Source organism: Acinonyx jubatus, chromosome C1, assembly GCF_027475565.1.
Source record: "Acinonyx jubatus isolate Ajub_Pintada_27869175 chromosome C1, VMU_Ajub_asm_v1.0, whole genome shotgun sequence".
In the NCBI taxonomy this organism is placed as follows: Eukaryota; Metazoa; Chordata; class Mammalia; order Carnivora; family Felidae; genus Acinonyx; species Acinonyx jubatus.
The window spans coordinates 166,564,443-166,586,957 of NC_069381.1; the positions used below are offsets into that span (position 1 = coordinate 166,564,443).

At 37.5% G+C, this 22,515-nt stretch overlaps 2 protein-coding genes across 3 annotated transcripts in view; one reads left to right on the top strand and one right to left on the bottom strand.

The window, feature by feature from the left end:
* The window catches only part of ITGA4 (integrin subunit alpha 4), an 89,612-nt gene extending 70,635 nt beyond the window's left edge, over positions 1 to 18,977 (top strand). Inside the window, exons 18-28 of the mRNA XM_027055363.2 lie at positions 5,787 to 5,937; positions 7,286 to 7,381; positions 8,065 to 8,144; positions 8,510 to 8,599; positions 10,884 to 10,974; positions 13,519 to 13,626; positions 14,416 to 14,541; positions 15,143 to 15,262; positions 17,074 to 17,172; positions 17,558 to 17,677; positions 18,292 to 18,977. Of these exons, the coding sequence (XP_026911164.1) occupies positions 5,787 to 5,937; positions 7,286 to 7,381; positions 8,065 to 8,144; positions 8,510 to 8,599; positions 10,884 to 10,974; positions 13,519 to 13,626; positions 14,416 to 14,541; positions 15,143 to 15,262; positions 17,074 to 17,172; positions 17,558 to 17,677; positions 18,292 to 18,390 (1,180 nt within the window). The 3' untranslated portion in view covers positions 18,391 to 18,977. The remainder of the gene's footprint in view (positions 1 to 5,786; positions 5,938 to 7,285; positions 7,382 to 8,064; positions 8,145 to 8,509; positions 8,600 to 10,883; positions 10,975 to 13,518; positions 13,627 to 14,415; positions 14,542 to 15,142; positions 15,263 to 17,073; positions 17,173 to 17,557; positions 17,678 to 18,291) is intronic.
* Positions 18,978 to 19,006: 29 nt separating this feature from the next.
* The window catches only part of CERKL (ceramide kinase like), a 105,216-nt gene continuing 101,707 nt past the window's right edge, over positions 19,007 to 22,515 (bottom strand). The window contains exons 12-13 of one of the 2 annotated variants that reach the window (XM_027055365.2): positions 21,578 to 21,753; positions 19,007 to 20,930 (exon numbers count right to left, since the gene is read on the bottom strand). In XM_027055365.2, coding sequence (XP_026911166.1) covers positions 20,849 to 20,930; positions 21,578 to 21,753 — 258 coding nt within the window. In that variant the 3' untranslated portion in view covers positions 19,007 to 20,848. Of the gene's footprint in view, positions 21,754 to 22,515 lie in introns of both variants that reach the window. The other variant, XM_053215399.1, reaches the window with a different exon arrangement.

The window sequence follows — 22,515 nt, forward strand, 5'->3', positions numbered from 1 at the left end:
TCCCTCATGGTCACCCCATGGCCGTAGCAGCACCTAGATTCCCAACAAGAGAAAAGGGGCAAGAGTAAAATTCTGGGTCCACTTGAGGCTGCTTTTCTAGGAAGGGAAGCATCTTTACAGATTTCTTCTTCTGATTGAGACCTTGTCACATGCTCATCCCTGAATCTGTCCTGGTGGAAGGAGAATGGAATCATCGTGACCATCCTAGATCAATCATAATTCATTCCCTGAAGCTAAACTAGGGGCTTCTCTTCTGCAATTTCAATGGAATACAGCCTTCTGACTGAATAATCTGGGGTTCTTCTAGCAGCTAAGAAGGAAAATTACTGTTGGGTGGACATTGGGCAATGCACAGCATCTGCCACTATGCTGTTTGTCCCCAAAAGAGCAAGTCTAACAAAATTGTCTGTTTTTAAAAAGGAGATGGTAGGAATATATGCTTCACTGATCTCAGAGTTTTAGAAAGATGAATTACATGCTTTATACATGAAAACATGCTAATTACTAACTGTATCTTCCAATCTGTGTTCTTCTGCTGTACCTCTTGGGACATCAATGAGTTTGCCCCTATTCAAATGCAATCTTCTTAAATGTCAGTTAACTGATATATTGTGGTTGATGAGAATTTTCCAGTATTTTCTTTTTTCCTGAAGTCAGTAGTAAAGAAAAAAAGAGGATGATTTGTCACATGGACCTATAGGCCACTTGCTGCAGGCTAGGTTTTTGTCAAAAATAAATGAGTCCTGTACCTTGACACAAGTACATTATCAGTTTACAATTAGATTTTGTTCTAACATCTTGATTAAAAACACGTTAGCTATGAAGCATTAATTCATTCTATCAAGGCAAACTGCATTCATTATACTAAGACTTGAGGAGGATTTCTCATAAAATAAAATAATACTCAGGGAAAACAGAGCCTTGTGCTGAAATACATCATTTTTCTATCTTTCCTCTTTCACTTATTAAGTTATGATTCTGTATGTACACAGTACCTTGATTTGTTTAAATTATGTGGGTTCTCGGCTGCTTTGTAAATTTCAAGTGTGCATTATGCACGTTTTAATGAAGAATGAGCTACGATTCCCGGGGAAAGCTCTGGTTCAGCCTTGTCGCACTTCCAGATGTGCACCTGGTCCTTTATTATGTCTCACATAAAAAGCTGGTGGGTATCTTTCTGACGGCACCTTGTTAATGAATCAAGATACAGTAAGATGTATATTAAAAAAAAAGAGAGTAGAGTTGTAATTATGGTAATGTGGCAAAATAGCTTAAAAATGGAAAATAAACCAGGAGTTTAGCCGCTGAAATGTGAACATTGTGTTTCTCTTTAATTTGCTGTTGTCTTGGAACCTAGCTGCTTATGCAGTACTTTCACCTTCTGTTGCTTGTCTAAGTGCCAGCTTCTTTCCCAAAGGTGTTCAGTGACTAATGCTTTGGGTACAAGCCAGAATATTTTATAAATGTCTATTTCTAGGCAGCTCTTCTACAAGTCTTAATTAAACTTTAATGTCACGCTGAAGTTTACTTTTAGAACCTCCTAGGCTCCTGTAGTTGTGACGGGACTGTAGAGCAGTGGGGGGTAATGTAGGGCAGCCGTGTTCTCCCACCTTCCCTCTCTGCCCTCTAACAGCTCCACCAAGCAGACGTGTACTTACGTAACGGAAAGGTTTACGCCATAAGAGTGATCAGTCACAGGCATTCCCTAAGATGGTGGGAAAAATGGAGCCTGCTGCCACAGAGTGGCATTCTCCCACCTGAAATGGCAGCCATGGTTTAGAGTGACTGTTTAGTTGATACACATCCGTGCAGAAAAGCTCCAACTTCTCAAACCCAGGGGTTAGAAACTAGAGATGCTACGTATGAACATGTTCCTCATTCCCTTCTCCTCAATGTCTCCCGAACCAACCAAGGAATTATGAGGTCTGGGGCATTGTTTTCTCTGATGCTGCATCTGATGCCATCCGAAATAACAAAGCCTTTGTTATTGCCAGAATAATACAGATTTTAAATATAGTCCTATTATGTTGTATGCTTATTTTGAAACTAATGGTATTTCTCAGTCAGATTGGTCTGTGGTATAGCCAGCAAACTTTTTCCATGAAGGGACAGATAGTAAATACTTTAGGCCCTGTGGGACAAAGGTCTGTGTCAGCTACTCAACTCTGCCATCATGGTGCAGAAGTGGCCACAGATGAATGAGCATGGCTGTATTTCAGTAAACCTTTATTACAGAACCAGACAGGGGCCCAAATTTGGCCTATAGGCAGTTTTTGAAACCATACTCTATGGGATGTTGGCTTTTTACATGACAGTTCTGTGGTACATTTTTTATTGATTGATACACTATAATTCCCTATATTTTATTAAATATAGTTTGTTGGTATAATTTAAGATGGTTGCCAAACTTAACCAGATTTGGAGATTTTCAAGAGTTAATCCTGGATTAACAAACTATAGCAGTCTGCTCAGAGACAGACTAACCCAAAAGAATTATATTTATATGTTCACCAAAAGACAATAGCTCCAGACTAGGATTGCCCAAATTCCCAATGATAATTGAATGGATAAATAAAATGTGGTATATTTACAAACTGCAATGTATACACCAGAGAGCATAAACAATTTAGAACTCCGTGCATCAATAGAAATTAATGTGACAAGCAAAATTTTAAGTACAGAAAGCCTGATATTTAAAAATTCTCTGTGATTCCACTTACATGAAATAAAAAACTGGGCAAAGCCAGTCGATACTAATAAAAGGAAGATGATGGGTGGGGACAATAACTGGAAGGGAGGGGGGCAGAATATCCTATTCTGCCGTTAATATGTCTTCTTGATGTGGGTGCTCCTTTATTCAATGCATTCAGTTTATAATAATTACTGAGCTGTGCTCTTAGGATATGCATATTTTTCTCTTTGTACTATCGTGATAAGTAAGTGTAAAATGAAGAAAAAATCAGGATGAGAGGGGAAGAATTTTTAGGTATAAGTGAACTGTCTAACTTCTTAGAGCTATACCATTTGAAGTTAAAGAATACGGAGAAGTGTCTAAAATTTGCCCATTCCGAGGTTCATAAAAATAATTCTCAAAAATCATACTCTTTCCAGTGTTGATCTTGCCATTAATGTATTGGTCAATTCAACAACTGTATTGCCACTACAATGTCAGTTGTGTGATGGGGTACAGATCATGTGAATGTAGTAGATGTTTACTTAATGAAACACTTAGAATTCACAGAACACAGAACCATGACTGTAACTTGGTAGAATTTATCATGATGAGTTAATGAACTTTTTACAAACATGTATCCAGCATTTTCTCCACTCTTTTCTTTAGTGTTACCCAGCCCTTTTTAAATGTTTGATACAGTTGTATACCACGTATATTTTTTGAACACTAGTTAGGTTTGCAGGCTCTGAGAAAGCAGTGGTAATCATGATTTAGCATCTTCTGTCTAGGAGAACTTATTCTAGTGATGACAAAAGCCAAACCATGCGAAAATACTTCCTTATAGGGGTGCCCAGTGTGCTGTGGGAGAGGGAGAAGCTGCTTCTGTTAGAGAGAATGCAGTGCTGAGTGATAGGGGTTAGCACTGAGTATCTACGGGAAAAACTTCTGAGAACTAGTAACACTGACACGTCACTGAGTCATGAACATGAACAAATCACCCAGAGACGTGAAGAGGGAAGGTGTTAAAGGCAGAGAGAGAGCTTCACAGAAGGTACAGAATGCAGGTGTTTGGATACCTGTTTGCAGTTAAGTATGGCTCAAGCAAAGGAATGAGTTGTGCAGAGTAGTGAGGCCTCATGTGCTGTGCTAGTTAAGTTAGCACTCTGTCTTGAAGGCGCTGGAGGACATTAAGTGGGCCTATGACGTTATCAAGTTTGCTTTTTTTTTTTTCCAATATATGAAGTTTATTGTCAAATTGGTTTCCATACAACACCCAGTGCTCATCCCAAAAGGTGCCCTCCTCAATACCCATCGCCCACCCTCCCCTCCCTCCCACCCCCCATCAACCCTCAGTTTGTTCTGTTTTTAAGAATCTCTTATACTTTTGCTCTCTCCCACTCTAACCTTTTTTTTTCCTTCCCTTCCCCCATGGGTTTCTGTTAAGTTTCTCAGTTTGCCTTCTGTAAAGTGACCCTCCCTGGCAGCGTGAAAACTGGATTGGAGAAGGAGGACTTGAGAAATCAGTTAAGGGTATAATCCACCTTAAGTCATGTTCAATCATGAAGTTTTCATACCTTTATATTAAAAAAAAAAAGTACTCCTAAAATTAAATAATCAGAATGGCAGAAAAAAAAAGAAGCAACATGCCTTTCCTACCCTCAGGCAAAAGTGGTTCCTGCCTTGGTTTCCCAGAGCTGCTTATTCACAACTCCTTTCCATGTATTTACAATATTTGTTTAAATTTTGTTTATACATCTGTCCTTTACTGTATATGCTCTATAAGGGTGGGAATTTATTTTTGTATCTGGACTAATGAATATCATGATTACATAGGAGCTTTCAATTACAGTTGATCAGTCATTCATGTGTCTTCACAGCGTAAATTTTGAAACCTGTTCTTAAACTCTGTTCCCAGACACGCTTTGTTTGAAATCAATTCAGCAATAACTATTAAATGCAGACTATATGTTTAGTTTATCCAAACACTAATCTTCTATACAGATGTTGATTAGAATGATACAATGTAAACATGGGGAAACTTTCTCTCGTACTAGGTGAATATTTACCTTTCTAATTGTTATGATTACCCTCACCTGATGCTTTGCCTTGGGTCACATCCTTCACTGGTTAAAAATTACTCAATATCTAAGAATGTCTGTCATTAAGGAGAGATTATAGAATCATTGTGTACAAGTTTTCTTTGACTCTTCTAATTCTCTAATTGGTAGAGAGACTGGGCTGTGCAGACATTTACCTTGAGACTCTAGAACATTCCTGCTGTGATACTTTGAATCAGTTCCTTAAGCCTCAGGTTTTTTATATATCAAGGTATTTTTCTGTGGATTTCGTGGACTGTGCATGAGCCAAACCTTCAGAGTAGTAATTATTACTATTACAGATGGTGACTGAGGCTTAGAAATGCTAAATGACCTCCTACCACCCAAAAGAACTAAGCCAGAGCCAGAACTTGAACTCACTCACTCCTATGTCTAGATTCACAGCAACCTTCTCTTTCCAGTTCACAGGACGATGAAGCATGGCTGCAGTTCTGTGTTTAACTTGGTCTGGTTATTGGTAGAGGTGGCCAGCCTGCCTTAAGACATTGAAGGTAGCACGACAGACTGTAGTGGCACCCACTTGCTGGGCCTAGCGGTCCTTTTCACGCGCTGTGCTCATTCCACCGAAACATCCTCTATTTTGGTGGAGGTAGTCTCTCTCTTCTCCCCATTTCCCCCTTCGGTCTGGGCAACAGCTAGTTCAGTGTCTTTCCAAGGGTAAAGAAAGAAAAGAAATAAACATCTTCACTTCTGGAAAAAAAAATACTGTGAAATATGAGAAAAATCTGTTAAAGTATAGAAGAAGTGAAACAGAAAATGTAAAGCAGATTTGCTTAATTATAACTAATTAAAAATAACAAACTTCCTGGGTAATAGTTGGCTGAATTTATCTGAACCATGAGAAATTGAGTTCTTTCGAGCATGAATTTGCATCTACTTGCATGAGATCATCTCCCCATGGTGTTTTTCTAAATTAGTATTGTATGTTCAGGATAAACGAGGAGATGGGATTTTTATTTCCCAAACAAGAACTAAATATTAACATCAATTTTCAGGCCACATGAAAATAAGACCTATCTTGCTGTTGGAAGTATGAAGACCTTGATGTTGAACGTGTCCTTGTTTAATGCTGGAGATGATGCGTACGAAACGACTCTGCACATCAGACTCCCCTCCGGTCTTTACTTCGTTAAGATTTTAGATCTGGTAAGTTTCGAAAACCACAGTCGCATTCGTTTTTAAAGTGTAAATGGTATACTCCATTTCATCAATGTTAGGCCTAAATATTTGGGGTAGATGCAGACTTATCACTCAAGCTTCCGTTGATTTTTGAGACTTCGTTCATGCTCCTGATCAAAATGACAAGTTCCTTGGGGTCTGAGATCAAAGAGTTAGCTTCCTGCTTCCAAATGCTACTGTGTGAGAGACTCAACTGTCCAATTGTCCAAGCAAGCTGTTTGGGTGCCATTGCTTATCTCACAGATGACATGCTCATTTGGTGCTACGATCCTGCTCTTCTTGGCTGGGGCCCCTGCACAGGCAATATTGGTCCTCTAAGCTGGGCTCCCATAGTTACTGCTCTTCATTTTAAGTTCACATGCCCAGTATTGTTCCCAAAGAACTTCCAACAAATACCGTACAACCAGCAGTCTTCCACAAATTCTGACATCTTGGTGCCAACCAGATCACAGGCAATTTCTCTTTTCCTACAAGAGTTTGAAGCACCTAGAGACCTGTTCTTACCACCATGCCTCAATCGTCAACACTTAAATCCATCATCCAGGCATTAATAAGGTTGATTTCAAAGGGACAAGCCTGTCACTTTCTCTTTTGATGCCTATCTTATCCCTTAGCAAATGTATTCCTCTCTTATCCAGAGGCCATCTCTTCAAACCAAGGACATGTAGAGAGGTCTTTGACTCCTCAGAAATGTTACCCTTTTCTCTAGAGCATCGGCAGCCTATTTGCAATAGTATGAGAGAAAAGTCAAATATTCAGTGTATGTGATATGTTATATAGTATATATAGTATATATACATGTCTAGTATATATACATCTACAGTATATAGCTAACAGTGTATATTTATATACGTTTCTCTGAATATTTGACTATATGTATCTAATTGTGATGACCGTTATTACAATTATGTACTTTGTCACATTCTCACATCTCGGACGAGAAGGCCAATGAAATATGAACTTCCTTAATTCCTTGCTTCAAGGTTTTTCAAGGAACTGGATCTTGAATTAAATAGAGAATACAAACAGGGATGAAAGCTACAGGTCCAGGAAGTATTCTGTGGAAAATTTACATGAGTATTAAAATATACCAATATATGTGTATCCATGGACACACATATTTATAAATTTTTATTTACATATTTATAAATTTTATTTTTATTTCTATTTATCCCCAAAGTAAACAGAAAAAAAAGTCTTCCAGGAGAGCAAATTCTTCAGGGATGATTTTCTTTTAAAAAACCATTTTCTAACATATGTTATAAACTTCGGGTTTCCTTCTTACCTAAGCCAGTTGTTTCATTTTTCCTTTTAGGAAGAGAAACAAATAAACTGTGAAGTAACAGACAGTGCTGGCTTAGTAAAACTCGACTGCAGTGTTGGATATATATATGTAGATCACCTATCAAGGGTAAGCATTTAGCATGTTTTACTAACATGAATATAAAATATTTTCTATTTCTTCCATGTTTATGCCACATGCAAATATAAAATTTACCATTATTATTTATTTGCTTAGAGTAAGCAGCTGAGTGATGAAATAAAACTCCAACCAACTGGGCTTGAGATTTTTGACATTGTGTTTATATTCTTGGCAATGTTCACTGAAAAAAAAAATTAAAAAAAACGCGGGGGCACATGTGTGTGTCAAGATGGGCATGTGAATGTGTGGATCAGGATTCTGCTACCCTGTCTCCCTTCTCCAACACTCCCCCACCCCTCTCCACCCCAGGTGGTCCTATCTGCCAGGCATGTTACCTCTGCTATACAAAAAGGTGTTACTGGCAAGAGTCCTCACTCAAGTTGTTAAAGCGTCTCTAATTTTGTCAGTCTGGACCTGCCTGTCTTTACATTTAGAGGCGGCTTTGTCTCTGAGTGTCACTTGTGGAAACGCGGGTGCTTGAAAATTGCCACAAACCCAACAGCGTCCCCATAGCTCACCGCCTAAGAGAGGGCTAATCTGTGCTTCCAGAACTTAGTCTCAAATCTGCATTCCACAGACCATAAACATTAAGGGAAATTAAAATTCAGATTATAAAAAATATTACTTCTACGTTTAAAAAAAATGGGCATGTCCCTCTCTGCGTTTTACAGATAGATATTAGCTTTCTCCTGGATGGGAGCTCACTCAGCAGAGCAGAAGAGGATCTCAACATCACAGTGCATGCCACCTGGTACGTTTCATTGTGAAAAAAAGAATTGTGCTAAAGGAAACGGACCCCTGACTTCAGGGTGTCGGTAGGGCGGGGGAGTTAGGGAGAATCATTGGAGCTGTGTTCCACTGTCTGCCGGAGAAAATTTCGCTTGTGTGATCTAAGGGAAAAAAAAATCTGTCTGTGGAGCAAATAACACTGTAAATAATGGGAGTAAATTTTTGCCAACCCTGTCATAAACATTTCTTACTACTGCATCTGCTTTTTTCTCCACTCCCCAAAGCCTCCAAGTATATTAGGTATACATGGTATGTGATTAGTTCTCTCTGAAGATGATTTTTATGCTTGATGGATTCTAACAGGCTGTCTTCTGTTTGCTTCTGTAGTGCAAATGAAGGAGAAATGGACAATCTGAAGCGTAACAAAGTGACTTTAGCAATACCTCTCAAGTATGAAGTCATGCTATCTGTTCATGGGTAAGTAAATACTAAGACCTCCTATAAAGCTGAGAGCTGATTTTATTTTTTCATTTTTCAGATGTTGGTTTATTTTTGAGAAAGAGAGAATGAGCAGGCTTAACGCCGTCAGTCCAGAGCCAGACACAGGGCTCTGTCTTATGAACCACGAGATCATGACCTGAGCTGAAATCAAGAGTCAGATGCTTAACTGACTGAGCCACCCAGGAACCCGGAAAGCAGATTTTAAATTCTGTTTCTTCTTACATTATTGGTCTAAAATATATTTAAGTTTTTTTGAAGGAAAGATCCTATGCTGTTTCTCTCCCTTAGCCCAGACCTTAAGTGTTGCATTCCCTTGCTTATCTGTTCGTTATTTTCATGCACTCTATAATCATTACTGAGACTTCTTCAAACTAGCACCCAATTGGAGATTTCTTATTGGAAAAGTCCCATAAGCCTCTAGCAGGTCATGCCCAACCTTTCAGTTTTATGCTGTGCAGGCCAGGGGCCCCAGTGTGGGGCAGCATTCAATTGGAATGAATCAAGCTCAGTGGCTATGGCAAGCGTGAAGTTCAGAGAAGCATAAGCTTAGTCAAATCACCACTCTCCAGAGCCCACATCTACTTCTGTGCCAAAACGATTGAGTTATGAGAGAGCCAGCTGCAAGGTGTTCCCTGTCCACTCTCCATACCCATAAATTATGGAATTTCTCACTTGTGGCCTCGGAGCCAGCGTTCACTGGTTCCCCGCAATGTTAGTGATTGATTGTGTGGACCCTCCTCAGATCAAGAAGGAAATGTATGGAGAAAGATTTAAGGGGTATTGAGAAAACCTTTTGTGATTTTATTGGAAATGACTCAGGCTATTAGTCTTTAAAACCATTATTTTTAAAAGAATAGAAGATAGGAGATACCAAACACACGGACTGATGAGCTTTTCCTGTTGCTGTAAATAAAACCATCGCCAATCATTTTTAATCACCCATAGAGATGACACGTAATTATATAAAGAAAAAATGATGGGGCACTGGGTAGCTCAGTCGGTTAAGTGTCCAAGTTCGGTTGAGGTCATGAACATGACTTGTGAGTTTGAGCCCCACATCGGGCTCTGTGCTGACAGCTCAGAGCCTGAAGTTTGCTTCAGATTCTGTGTCTCCCTCTCTGCCCCTCCCTTGCTCATGCTCTCTCTGAAAAATAAACATTAAAAACATTTTTTTAATAAAAATGGTGTCTGCAACTGAAAATATAGAGTATCAAGTTTGCGAGAGAAAACAAGCAGAAGAAAGAGGAAGCCATTCAGGAGAGAATCTAGTGAGTCAGTGGGGAGCAGAGAAGAGCTGATGGCATATTCCTGGTTTTGAAGCCTCATCTCTCACCTCCTTTTCTTGATCCTCTTATGAGGAGTGTCCTCTACGTATGATTTTGGGCAAGAAATGTTCTTTGAGTATAAAACTGCCTAAATCTATAGAACTTCAGTATTTCTGTGTAACCAGTCTTTAATGTGTATTACTTCACATTAGCTGACAAATGAGGGCAACTGCTACAGTTGGGATTCCCAAGAAAAATACTTCTTAAAGTCCACTACTGATGTATATGTCTAATCACAGGCAAAAGAATGACAACCTTGTATTGTTAACCAAAAAGGTGACCATACTTACTGACGTTTGAACTGTTCTCCTACCTTGGGTTTCATTACAAATAGCAAGCAGGAATTGGATTATAGAAACAACTCCAGGGTGCCTGAGTGGCTCAGTCAGTTTAGCATCTGACTCTTGATTTCTGCTCAGGTCATGATCCCACAATTGTGAGATTGAGCCCCATGTCAGGCTTTGCACTGATAGTGAGGAACCTGCTTGGGTTTCATTCATTCACTCACTCACTCACTCTCTCTCCCCACCTCCCAAATAATGAAACTTAAAAAAAAAGAACTCAAAAATAGGTAAAATAGGTTGATTTATAGGAAGATAATAGAATTGTAGGGAAAAGCTAAGAATTTGTCTCCTAATTGTCAAATTGATGTGAATCATTTGAGAACTAAGAGAGAAGGAATGGTCAATGCTGGGAAGACAAACAGGATATTAGTGAGAAAGAGCACATGGCTTTCTGCTTTCATTACATTTCACTAAATTCTTATCTTACCAAGAAACCAAAAATATTCAGTGGTGCTTAGGAGGCATCTATAGTTGGGAATATAGTCTTAAATGCCATATTTAAGTGAGATGCAATAATCCAGACCAAAGAGAAAGACTGTTGATAATACCCCATCAAGTAAGACAAATCAAATTTGAATTTGTTTCTTTCAGGTTTGTAAACCCAACTTCATTTGTGTATGGACCAAAGGAAGAAAATGAGCCTGAAACATGCATGTCAGAGAAAATGAACTTCACTTTTCATGTAAGAGAAGTTGATTGTTGGGATATTTGTAACAGACTGAGAGCTTGTTCCTGCTGTATGGCTCCAGAGGACATCATATGCTGTGATGTCCCTCAGCCCAGGACCCCCATGTCTGACAGCAGCACGGTTACTCATGGACTTTCCTCCTGGGTTCTTGCTTCCCCCTGCCACCCTCCCAACCCTTATCTCTATCCTATTACTGAAGCCCACAATTCCTTACAATACAGTGGGAAGGAGCAAACACAGGAATGGAGGTAACTGCTGAAACACACAAAGTTATGGGAGGAACTGCATCCACTCGAGATGCACACAGAAATCAGGATAGGTTGAGGTGTGAATCCGTGAACTCTCTTCTTGATTCGAGCTTTTATATAAGCGCTGACATTACCCAGTAAAGGAAGCTTTTACCTCCTGCATCTCCATTTAACATCTGCTTGGTCAGCCTTTTAGGCCATAGGTAGATGGCCTGTTATAAGTGATGTGTCATTTATTAAATAATCTTTTTAAAAAGAGTATCATTATCCAAACATATTAATATAAAGCTAAACTTTTTTTAATGTTTACTGTCAAAGTTTTGATGCATCATGGATGGTGATAATTGGAGATAATGGCCACAAAAACATTTTTTGAACCAAAAGCACTGCCCAAACATTCTTAGAGCCATAGAACAATCTATAGAATGTCAGTGAGTCTAGATTTAAGTACATTAATATTTCATAAGGTCATTTTTTTTTTTTTTTTGGTAAGGCAGTGCTTTTAAAAATGGATATCAGAATCACTTGAGGTACTTTTTCAAAATGCAAATTCCTGGGCCCTGCCTCAGATTTAGAGAATGACCTTGGAATCCTACTGAGTCTACGTATACCCAACTTTATGTTATACTAATGTACATCAGTGTTGAAAAATATAGCTTTCTACTTTGAAGTCCCAAGAAATGCTCCTGTCAGAGCCCAGTGGGAGTTTGTGCTCTGTTAAACTAAAACAGAAACTGCACTAAACTCTAGAAGGTCTATTTATTAATTTATAATTCATAGGTTTTTTTCCAGTTACATTACAGTGGAGTGACTGGGACTGGAGGTACTTTGAATCTCTAGGTTTGGTGAGGCTGTGCAAGTTTGAAAATGTTCTTAAAGGTCTCAACATTACTAGACAAAGATGAAGAATATTTTAGGTTAGACTGATCATTTGCAGGCATGAGGAAGATGTCGTCTGAGGGTCTGGGCAGTGCTGGTTACCCACTGCTTGAAACTGCCTTTTGCAAGTGCCCTGTGCCTCCAGGGCCTAGCAGTTTTAATAGGCCAGGTACACATTTGTTCGTCTAGGTCATGTGCATTCTAAAGATTACTGCAGATCTATGAGTGATGCTGTTTCATTCAGATTCTGTGGAACATCAGATATTGTATTGGTTCCGTAGTTACACGCCCAGATGGCAATTATTTTGGCCCAATTTCCTTCTTCAGGGAGCTGCAATCCCAAGATTTATCAATAAAGAAATATCATCTACCTATGCATTAATCTTTATTCATTCATTTTGAGAGAGAGAGAAAGAGAGACAGAGCAAGTAGGGGAGGGGCAGAAAGAGACATGGGGCTTGAACTCATGACCTGAGCTGAAACCAAGAGTCACATGCTTAACCGACTGAGCCATTCAGGTGCCCCATACCTATGCATTCTTTTTTTTTTTAAATTTTAATGTTTATTTATATTTGAGAGAGAGAGAGTGCAAGCAGGGGATGGGCAGAGAGAGAGAGGAGACATAGAATCTGAAGCAGGCTCTCAGCTGTCTGCACAGAGCCCAGAGCCAATGTGGGACTTGAACTCACGAACCGTGAGATCATGACCTGAGCTGAAGTTGGATGCTCAACCCACTGAGCCACCCGGGTGCCCCCCTACGCGTTATTCTTAAAAGGCTAGATGTGCATTACTATTAAAACCCAATAACCTACCCCCTTCTGATTTTCTGAGTGTATCAGCATCATTACCCTGAACTAAAATATATTCTTATTTGCTTACTGTGATGATGATTATCCTCTCAACAAAGTGATTTTGTGAAAATAAGACTGAGAGTTAGAATACCTGAGTTTTGGTCCTAATTCTTGTCACTTTTTAACCATCTTAGGCACATCATTCACATCTCTGAGACTTTTCCTGAGCTGGAGAATAATAAAACGTCAGCTCACCTCATGGGGCGCTTGTGAGGATCAATCGATCATGGTTTTTTTAGACACATAATGTCCCATACAAATGTATGCTGTTGTCTTTTTCTTTAGACTATTTCTGCAATAATTATCAGCCTGGACGTTTCAGCCTAATCAATATCAAGGAGAGGGCTAGGAATAATGAATAAATTATTAGCAAACATTTTTAAAGTTCTGGATATGGATATTCTGTCTCCTTTTGCTATGCAACTGCCAACTGCAAACCACCAGCACTATAAGTGTTGCATGAAACCCATGCCTCCCCCTGAAAAATCATTGATATCTGTACCTATGTTTATGAAAAATATTCTTAAGTTGCTAAAACAGAAACTTTTCCTTCTTATCAGGTTATCAACACTGGCCATAGCATGGCTCCAAATGTTAGTGTGGAAATAATGGTACCAAATTCTTTTGCCCCCCAAACTGATAAGCTGTTCAACCTTTTGGATGTCCAGGTAAAAATGGGTTCCTTCCTTTAACCTAAGTAATATTGCTAAAATGGATATGTCTGTTAACGTGTTTGAGTCCCACTGTAAGCTGTGAATTCGCCATGCAATTACTGAATATACTTTGAGTGTTATACATTACATAGAACTGTCAGGCTGTAGGAACTTCTGCATTTGACGTATACAGTATAGAACAGAACTCTGCTCTAGCATCTTCAGTGCATTTTCTTTGTGAAATGGCCCTGTGGAAGTAATTGTTGGTGAAATTCTCTATAAATCTTGAGGCTTCTGTTGGAAAATCAGTATTTCAGCCTTTTTTTTAAAAAAAGAATTAATATTCTTATGTTGATGATTACATCAGAATTATTTTAGCTTACCATCTTCCAGACAACCAGCCAGCAAATAAATCTGCTATGTAGATTCGAGATCTAATTTTAAAATTTACTTGAATTCCAGATTTAGACAGTAGGATATGCTGATATGTTACTGTTTTGTGTCTAAAGCAAAAGAAATTTTAATTTCATGGTAATGTCCAAATGTCCATTTTTTACATTGCCTTTAATTTCTGTAAGGTTAGGCCCTGTATCACTTTAGCATCTGTATCCCACCTTGTTAAAATGTCTCTGGGTTTTTGTTTGTGCCATAGAGACTTAATCTTTCCCAAATCTGTCCAAAAGATATTTTCACAATTCAGAGATACTTTATATATTTTAGAAAAGGTAACCAATTGGACCTTTCAAGACCGTGTAGCTTCTGCCGTTCTTTCCAATATGGAGTAACATTTTTCTGTCTTTATAGACTACTGCTGGAGATTGCCATTTTAAAAGTTATCAAAGAAAGTGTGCATTAGAGCAGGATAAAGGTCCACTGGAGACCCTGAAAGACATTTTCAGATTCTTGTCAAAGACTGATAAGAAGCTATTGGTAAGTTTCATTTTTTTAGGTTGTAGGTTTTGCTTTCCAACACACAGAAGTGGAACCTTAAAACCAAGAACCACTGGGTTTGAACTGTCAGCTGAGTGTAGGAAAGAAGTTAATACACTTGCATGGGAGGAATAGACATGATGGGAGAGATAGACCCAGGGTTAAATATACTATACAATTTCATTATTTATCTAAACCAATGCCTACTTCATGCCAGCCAGACATTGTTTCAGACCCTGTAGAAGGCCAAGATATAGTACTCAGCTGAGCAGACTTTGTGGCATAAGGTTATCACTCCTTTCATATTAGTGAATTTATGAAAAAAACAAACCCCCCAGGAAGCCATCTCACATTCAAATAATCCAAGTTTAACAAGGAATATGGAACATGTGACTTAGCAAGGCTCTGATTAGGAGTCTTTGTTGTAACTCTGTCTCCGAAGGTTAAGTTCACAAGAATGAGACCACATGCTTCAAGTTCAAATACTTCTTGTTATAATTTATAAAACAAACTCCACTAATGGGAGATGTTTAATTCCAGGTAAAATATTTTAGCCGTCTTTAAAAAAGTTTTAATGTAGCTTTTTGGTATTTTTTTCAAGTTCTGCATAAAAGCTGATCCATACTGTTTAAGTCTTTTATGTAATTTTGGGAATATGGAAAGTGGAAAAGAAGCCAGTGTTCACATGCAGTTGGAAGGCCGCCCATCTCTTTCAGAAATGGTAAGTCTAAAATACAATGACAACTTTGTGGCTAAGTTTATAGAGAATCTACAGATTCAGTCATCTTATTTAGGTAGGATGGTATGTGAGGAGGCATTGAAGTAATTAAAAAGGTATGAATAGTAAAATTGGGAGTGGAACTCTAAAAGTGTTTCCATTTATCGCTTTAGCTGAATAGATTGTCTAAATGATACAGTTTTTGTAATTAAACAGATAAGATTGTAGAATAGACTATGGAATAAGTAAGAGGTTTATTTTAGAAAGCATGTCCAACTATTTATGAACCTTGATTAAGTCACATAAATGGACTACCTTAACATTTTATCTAACGTTAAGGTTTTTTCTAAACTACTTGAAATTATGCATAAAATTTAAGAAGCAAAACTTTCATAAAACCCAACTAAAACATCAACATTCATCAACAATAAAACAGAAATGTACAACAACAAATAAACATCTTGGATTTCTTCCTGGAAATGAGTATGCATATTTATGATTACTGACATAAAATTAGTTTTATCTGGAGTTCTGTTCTTCCATTTCCTCATCTGATAATCTCTTGCAGGGGTGTTACAGACTAAATGAGATACTTTTTTTGTAAAGCATTTAGTGCATGGCATATAGTAAGCCAAAGAAAATCGGTGGTTTTGTTTTGTTTCAAGAGGAGTATTTGAAATTGCCACACAGTGGTAAAGAGGATGGGGGGGTGGGGTGGAATAGATGCACCAGACAGGGAATTAAGAAGTCTGTTGTCATTCCAGTTGTGCTAAAAATTGTTAGGAGACCATTCAAGTTATTTAAACTTTGGCAGTTTGCCCTCTCCTGCTCTTGAGGTCCAGGTTACTAAACAGTGGGCACTACTAGCATTTTGGACCAGATAATTCCTTCGTGTTAGGTGCTGTGCTGTGCATTGTAGGATGTTTAGCCCATTGCTGGCCTCTACGAACTAGATGCTGGTACACCACTTCCCAAGTCCTGACAGTCTAGAAACTGCTGACTGTCCTCTAGGGGATAGAAGCATTCCTGTTGGAAACCACTGCTTTAATACTCTATTTTTACCCCTAAAATTCTCCGTGTTCTTTCCAAAACATTAAAACTACCGCACAAATGTTATTTAACTTTTGAGGGTCGGTCATAGGCTTCTTTAGTAAAATTCCTAAACAACATATTCTCATCTACCTCAATGACTACATATATGAGAAAAAACCCTCAATTTTACATGTAATTGTAAAAGGTCATCAGAGTCTGTGGAGCCCATCCCCAGATTCCTGAGCTCCATGGATTCTTGGTTATAAAGTCCATCTGTTAGATAGTAAAGCTCAGAGTTCACCTACCAATTTTATACTGGCATGCTATAACTACTTGTATCATATTTTTCCATTATGGCATTAAACTATAGGTATTTTACAACAGCAAGATGATAACACTGTTTTAGAAAAAAAGAAAAGCCTAGATAAAATAAGTTTGAGGAACCATTTATCAGGTGAAGAAAGTCACCTTTGGGAAAAAGACTGACTAGGAAAAAAATACACTGCTAACTATTACAAATACCTAAATCAAGTTGTCTGCAAAGTAGTCATGTTTAATAAAAGGATTTGAACAAAATGATGCCAGGAAAATTAATACCACGGCTGTGCCTTTGGAAGCAAAGAAAGCATTGCATTACAATTAACCACAAATGGTGAAATACACTGGGGAAGATAAGTTGTAAAATTCTGAGATCGTAGGTAAGGATCATGATAAATTACTAGTACATCTTCATGAAACAAAACTATAAGTCAGGCTACAGTGATCTTTCTTTTATTTAACAGGATGAGACTTCAGCGCTCACATTTGAGATAAGAGCAACGGCTTTTCCAGAGCCTAATCCAAAAGTTATTGAACTAAACAAGGATGAAAATGTTGCACATGTAAGATTACCACTTTACCTGAAACATTACAATTATAGGGAAAACCTGCTGGGGTGTTTAGTCAGGAAAATAGATTGACTAGATCATGGAGGGCTTGAAATAGTTTACTGAGATTTGGCATTTTCCGCAACTGGTGCCAGGAAAGGACGCAGATGGCTCGTTCAGGAGGCAAACTTGGTAGCATTAACCAGATGAAGAACCATGGTGCGAGGCCATCCAGCTCAACAGTTACCAGTGTTTCCTAGGGTTATTAGAACCGGCAAGAGAAGGGGACGGGTTGTTCAAACTACTATGGGAATGATGGGTTGGGGGTGAGGGTGGGGCTTCACAAGGAACAGAAGCAACTTTTAAACTGGTGGCTCTTTCTTTTCATTAATTTATGTAGGTTTTCCTTGAAGGACTACATCATCAAAGACCCAAACGTCATTTCACGATAGCAATTATTTCAAGTAGCTTGCTACTTGGCCTTATTTTACTTTTATTGATTTCGTATGTTATGTGGAAGGTAAGTCATTAATAATTACCAATGTCAAACCAAATACAACATTCTTGACTTTCACAAAGCGACTTTTGTGACTCCCAAGTTATTAGATTTACGTATTGCAGTACTTTTAATGTTAACTTTTTAAATTCCCAAATGAGTATATAGTACTGATCTCCCATTTCTCCTGACTTCAGCCAGTATTCCGACCATAACACTAGTTTTGAAAGATGTTCTAGAAAAAAAGCATTTGGACGGGGTGCCTGGGTGGCTCAGTCGCTTAAGCATCCGACTTCGGCTCAAGTCATGATTTCACGGTTCACGAGTTTGAGCCCCCTATCAGGCTATGTGCTGACAGCTCAGAGCATGCCTTGGGTTCTGTGTCTCCCTCTCTCTCAAAAATAAAAATTAAAACAATTAAAAAAAGCATTTGGAAAACACTGCATATTATTTTTAATGTCCATTTTGGAGAATGTGGGTCACTGAGCAGTCCTGGAGTAACAAAAATAATGCTCTTTAAACCCAGTATTTCCCATCTAGATTTTACTGTCTACACGGGACAGTGAGTTTTCAGGTATCTGATAGGAGTGTAATATGTTTGTAGTAATACACTAATGATTATGCAATGCCATTTTCAGGTTGGTTTCTTTAAAAGACAGTACAAATCTATCCTACAAGAAGAAAACAGAAGAGACAGTTGGAGTTACGTTAACAGCAAAAGCAATGATGATGATTGAAGACATCTTTCAAATTGAGAGGACAAGGGACTCAGGTTAACCAAAGAAACTTAAGATGTTGTTTACAACACTGACTTCTATGTACTTCTTTTACTCATGACCTTGTGACTTATTGGGTCTCCATGCAAATGAAAAATCTACGCAATGATTCGTCTTCGAGAGGAAAATAACTGCAAAGGGAATATTTAATATATCCAAAGAGAATCTTTCAGCTCTTAAATGGATAGAAAAACACTAAAGCATTCAATTTATTCAAGGTAAGTAATCCCTCGAAGATATTGCATCTGAATTCAATCATATTGAAGAAGTAAACAACTCATTTGGAGAAGTCTTGGACTTGAAATAGCATTCCTTTAAAAGAAATTATTTACCATATGTGCTTGCTTCAGTAAAATAAATTCCATGGATAGATAATGATTCATTTCTAATAGATCTTTGAGACTTGTTTGAAAAATCCTGCTAAATATCTTCAGAGAACATACTTCCAAGAGCTGTTCCTAAATTTTTGAATGGATACAAGAAGACCACTAATGTTTTAAAAGTGGATTTTATCTTTAAACACCTTTATTTTTAATACCTTCATGATGGGCTCTGATTTATTCAGACTATGTAGGAGGACTATGATCCTGATGAGCAAACTTCAGCATGAACTTATACACTGGTTTGAGCTTAATAAGATGACTTCAGAATAATTGTTTATACAGCTATGGGTTTTTTTTCTTTCTGTATATATACATAATGTTTTAAAAGAATATGTTTATAGAGGTATTAATCCGCTAGTCATCTTAGAACACATTTTTATTAAGGGTACCCAGGAGTAAATTCCTAAAATCCATTTTCAGTGAAATTTTTTGCTTATGAAAACAATACTTAAAAATTCTAATTTATATTCTGAAACATTGTGAATGTTGCACTTTAGCTGATATTTCAAATATTAATACACTGATATATGTAAAATATGGAAACTGTACCTCACTAATGACTCTTAAAACCAAAACTCTACAAAGAGCCTGATTAGAGGCCAGTATTTCATATAAATTAGATACTGAGTAAAATATTGACTATCAAATTAAGCAAATGCACCTCCTTGTTTAGATGTTACTCTTTCTCTTCAAAACTATGTATTAAATGTGTTTTTATCAGGTCTATAAGAGCATTCTCTTCTGCATGGAACTAGAGAAACAAAATTTAGAAATCTAACTTTACCGATTTTGCTTGTTTTCAGTGAATAAAATGTGCCATCAAAATTTCCATCATAGAGGTTTTAGTGACGAGTGAAATACTGCCTTTTCATTTGCAGATACAATCATTTTTTGTAATAGTTATTCATGCATATGACCTAGATTCTGATAGCTGAAGATTATAATTTCATCTGAATTTATTTATTCTGTCTTTATAACCTCTGTATAAGGAAGCTGTAGGCAATTTTGAAAATCTGTTATTGGAAGTGATCAGGTAGTAAGTAAGACTTCCCTCTAATTTAGCTATTAGGGAAAATATCTCCTTAGCGGAAGCCCTGCCACCAGCTGTCTCTGTCAGCTGGAATTTCTAGAAGTTACCTCTTCACAATCCCTCAGTATATAATTGCTGGCCCCAGAACAAGGTTGTCAAAGTGACTGGGTTTCACTCCTCGAATGCTGAGAGCAGGAAACCTCCTGAACTCACTGTCTACCGGTAGAAATTAAGCTTTAAAAAGTACCCTTTATATAAGCAAAAGATCTGTTTTTTCATTACTAAAAAACAAAGTCTTTCAGGAGAACCTCTGGGATCAGTGGTGGAGGATGATCCCTGAGGCAATTGAAATTGGCTCTTTTCTGAAATGATAGCATTTTCGGTATTACTGAGTACATTGAAACCAATGTGTTACAATTGTTGGATAACAGGACTTTCAGAAGCACAAAGAATGTATCTCCTAGACCGTGTGATATTTTGTGTAATTTAAAATTTGCTATAAACTTCATCTGTCTTACAAATTTTAAAACACTTTAAAGAAAATCAACAGTTTTCAACTTTCAGGGAATAGTCACAAAATTGGTACCATAACAATTTCTTTCCTTTTTTGGCAAATAATGTAGATGTTGGAAAGATTTGAAATCTAGATTAGTACCTCATCAGGGCATCCTTACATAAACTCTAGTCCACGTGTACCAGGCTACAGGAAATTTCATGTCAGGACTGATGGACTCAAATCCTGAAAAGTTAAAACAATCATCCTGTAAAATCAGTAACTCCAAAGTAAAAGAATTTAGATGTTTTAAGTATATGAAATAGTTTCCATTCCAATGCTTTCCAAAACCCATAAATGGTTATATTGCCTAATTTTTTTAAGCTCTAGAAGCTAATTTTTAGTAACAAAATAGTAAATTTCTTTAAAAAATCAGAATTTTGTTTCCTATTAGGATATGTTTAAAGAATGACCATATTCCCTCCCATTAAAATTCTATTTTGTACATTCCTTTTATAAACAATTACAGTTAACTTCAGAATCATTCATTTCTTCCATGCTTCCTCCATAAAGATTGATAAGTCTTGGGTGTAATCTGTAAAAAAGATAGGTGTGATTATTTCATCAACCTATCATTGTTCACACAGAGTATGGTACATGATACCCAATACAAATCTACCGATAGTTAAACATTGGAAGAGCTGCAATCTTGTAAAACTGGGGGGCCTGATAACTCAGCACCAGTGATTACTATAAAATCCAGGCATTGTGCCCATAGAAAGCTCACAGCTAGTGGTGTGCTCCTGCGTACTTTTTACCCATTGAGGCATAATGCTTACCAACAATGAGTTTGCATAGTCTTAAACTTGTTTGTGCCAGTTGTTCCTGTTACTTATACAGTATGTACAATTGTGTCTGCATGAAGTAAGTTGAATGCTTTGGAAAGACTGGAAATATCAAATGTAAACTGTAATCCTGCATTATCTGTATAGTTTAGGGAGAATGATAATTTTACAATGCCAATAGAGACTCATAAGTTGTGGTTGAGTCTATATGAAAATGCTTTGGGTGTATATAACAACTGAATAAGTGTAAAGTTATTTATTAAAATTGTACATCGCTCTTTTTATGCTTCCCTAACTTACTAATCTAAAAAAAAAAAGTCACGACAAGGAGACTTCCATTGCACTCAGTTTTGTGTCTACTGGTGGACACTTAAGGCGGGGAAATAATTACACTTACTTAACATGGACCTCTGATGCGACTTCCACTAAATCACCATCTACATTCCAAGGGAAATTGTTTTCTGAAGCAGCTGCATGCCTCCCAGCATCCTCCTCTAGATTGGGTGCGCTATTAGTCCTCGGACGAACTTTAACCTCTTCAACAGTGTAAGTCTCAACAAATGGAAAATTGAACTAAATAAAACAAATGTAAATCATCATGGTACTTGCTTTATCCCTACACTGCTAATGAAAAGAAAGTTCACCGTGTTCTCTCTTGCATGTAAATATCAACATGCATGACGACATTGTTATAGCATTGAAAGTCTATGCCAGGGATCCCCAATTTCTTTGGTAGATCTAGCTACTGGCAAACCTGTTTTATGACCAATAGTAGATGTGTATGCATTTGTATACAGTACCATACAATTTCCAATTAAAGACTGAGTTTTTAATACCTGTCGACACAGAAGATTTATATAATCCACTAACTTGTCAACTTGTCTCTTAAGTTTCACGCTTAGAATTTAATTAGGAAGAACCTTGGTCTAAGCTTATGAAGGAGAAAAGAGAAAGTCGATCTGATGTGAGTTTTGCAGGTGTTCTTCCTGCCTCATTTCCCACTTTAAAGATGCACACATGTTGCAAGACAGTTGTTTTCTTTCTGAGCACTCCACATGGTGCAAAGTATCTTCAAATTTCCATTTTTCTTGTTTAAGGAAAGTTTAGTGGAAAAATATTTATTACCATAAATAATATAGCCAAATACCTTTTTAGTAGCAATGTACAATAATTCATTTATTTCACTTTTTAGGTAAATGACATGGGGTTTACTCCTATTGTGTTTTTCCCCCTTCCACATATGAACCTCAGTGAGGTACAGAATTTTAAAAGTTGACAGAAAACTAACATTCTCCCCCACACCCTTATTTTACATATGTAGAAACCTAAGTCCAG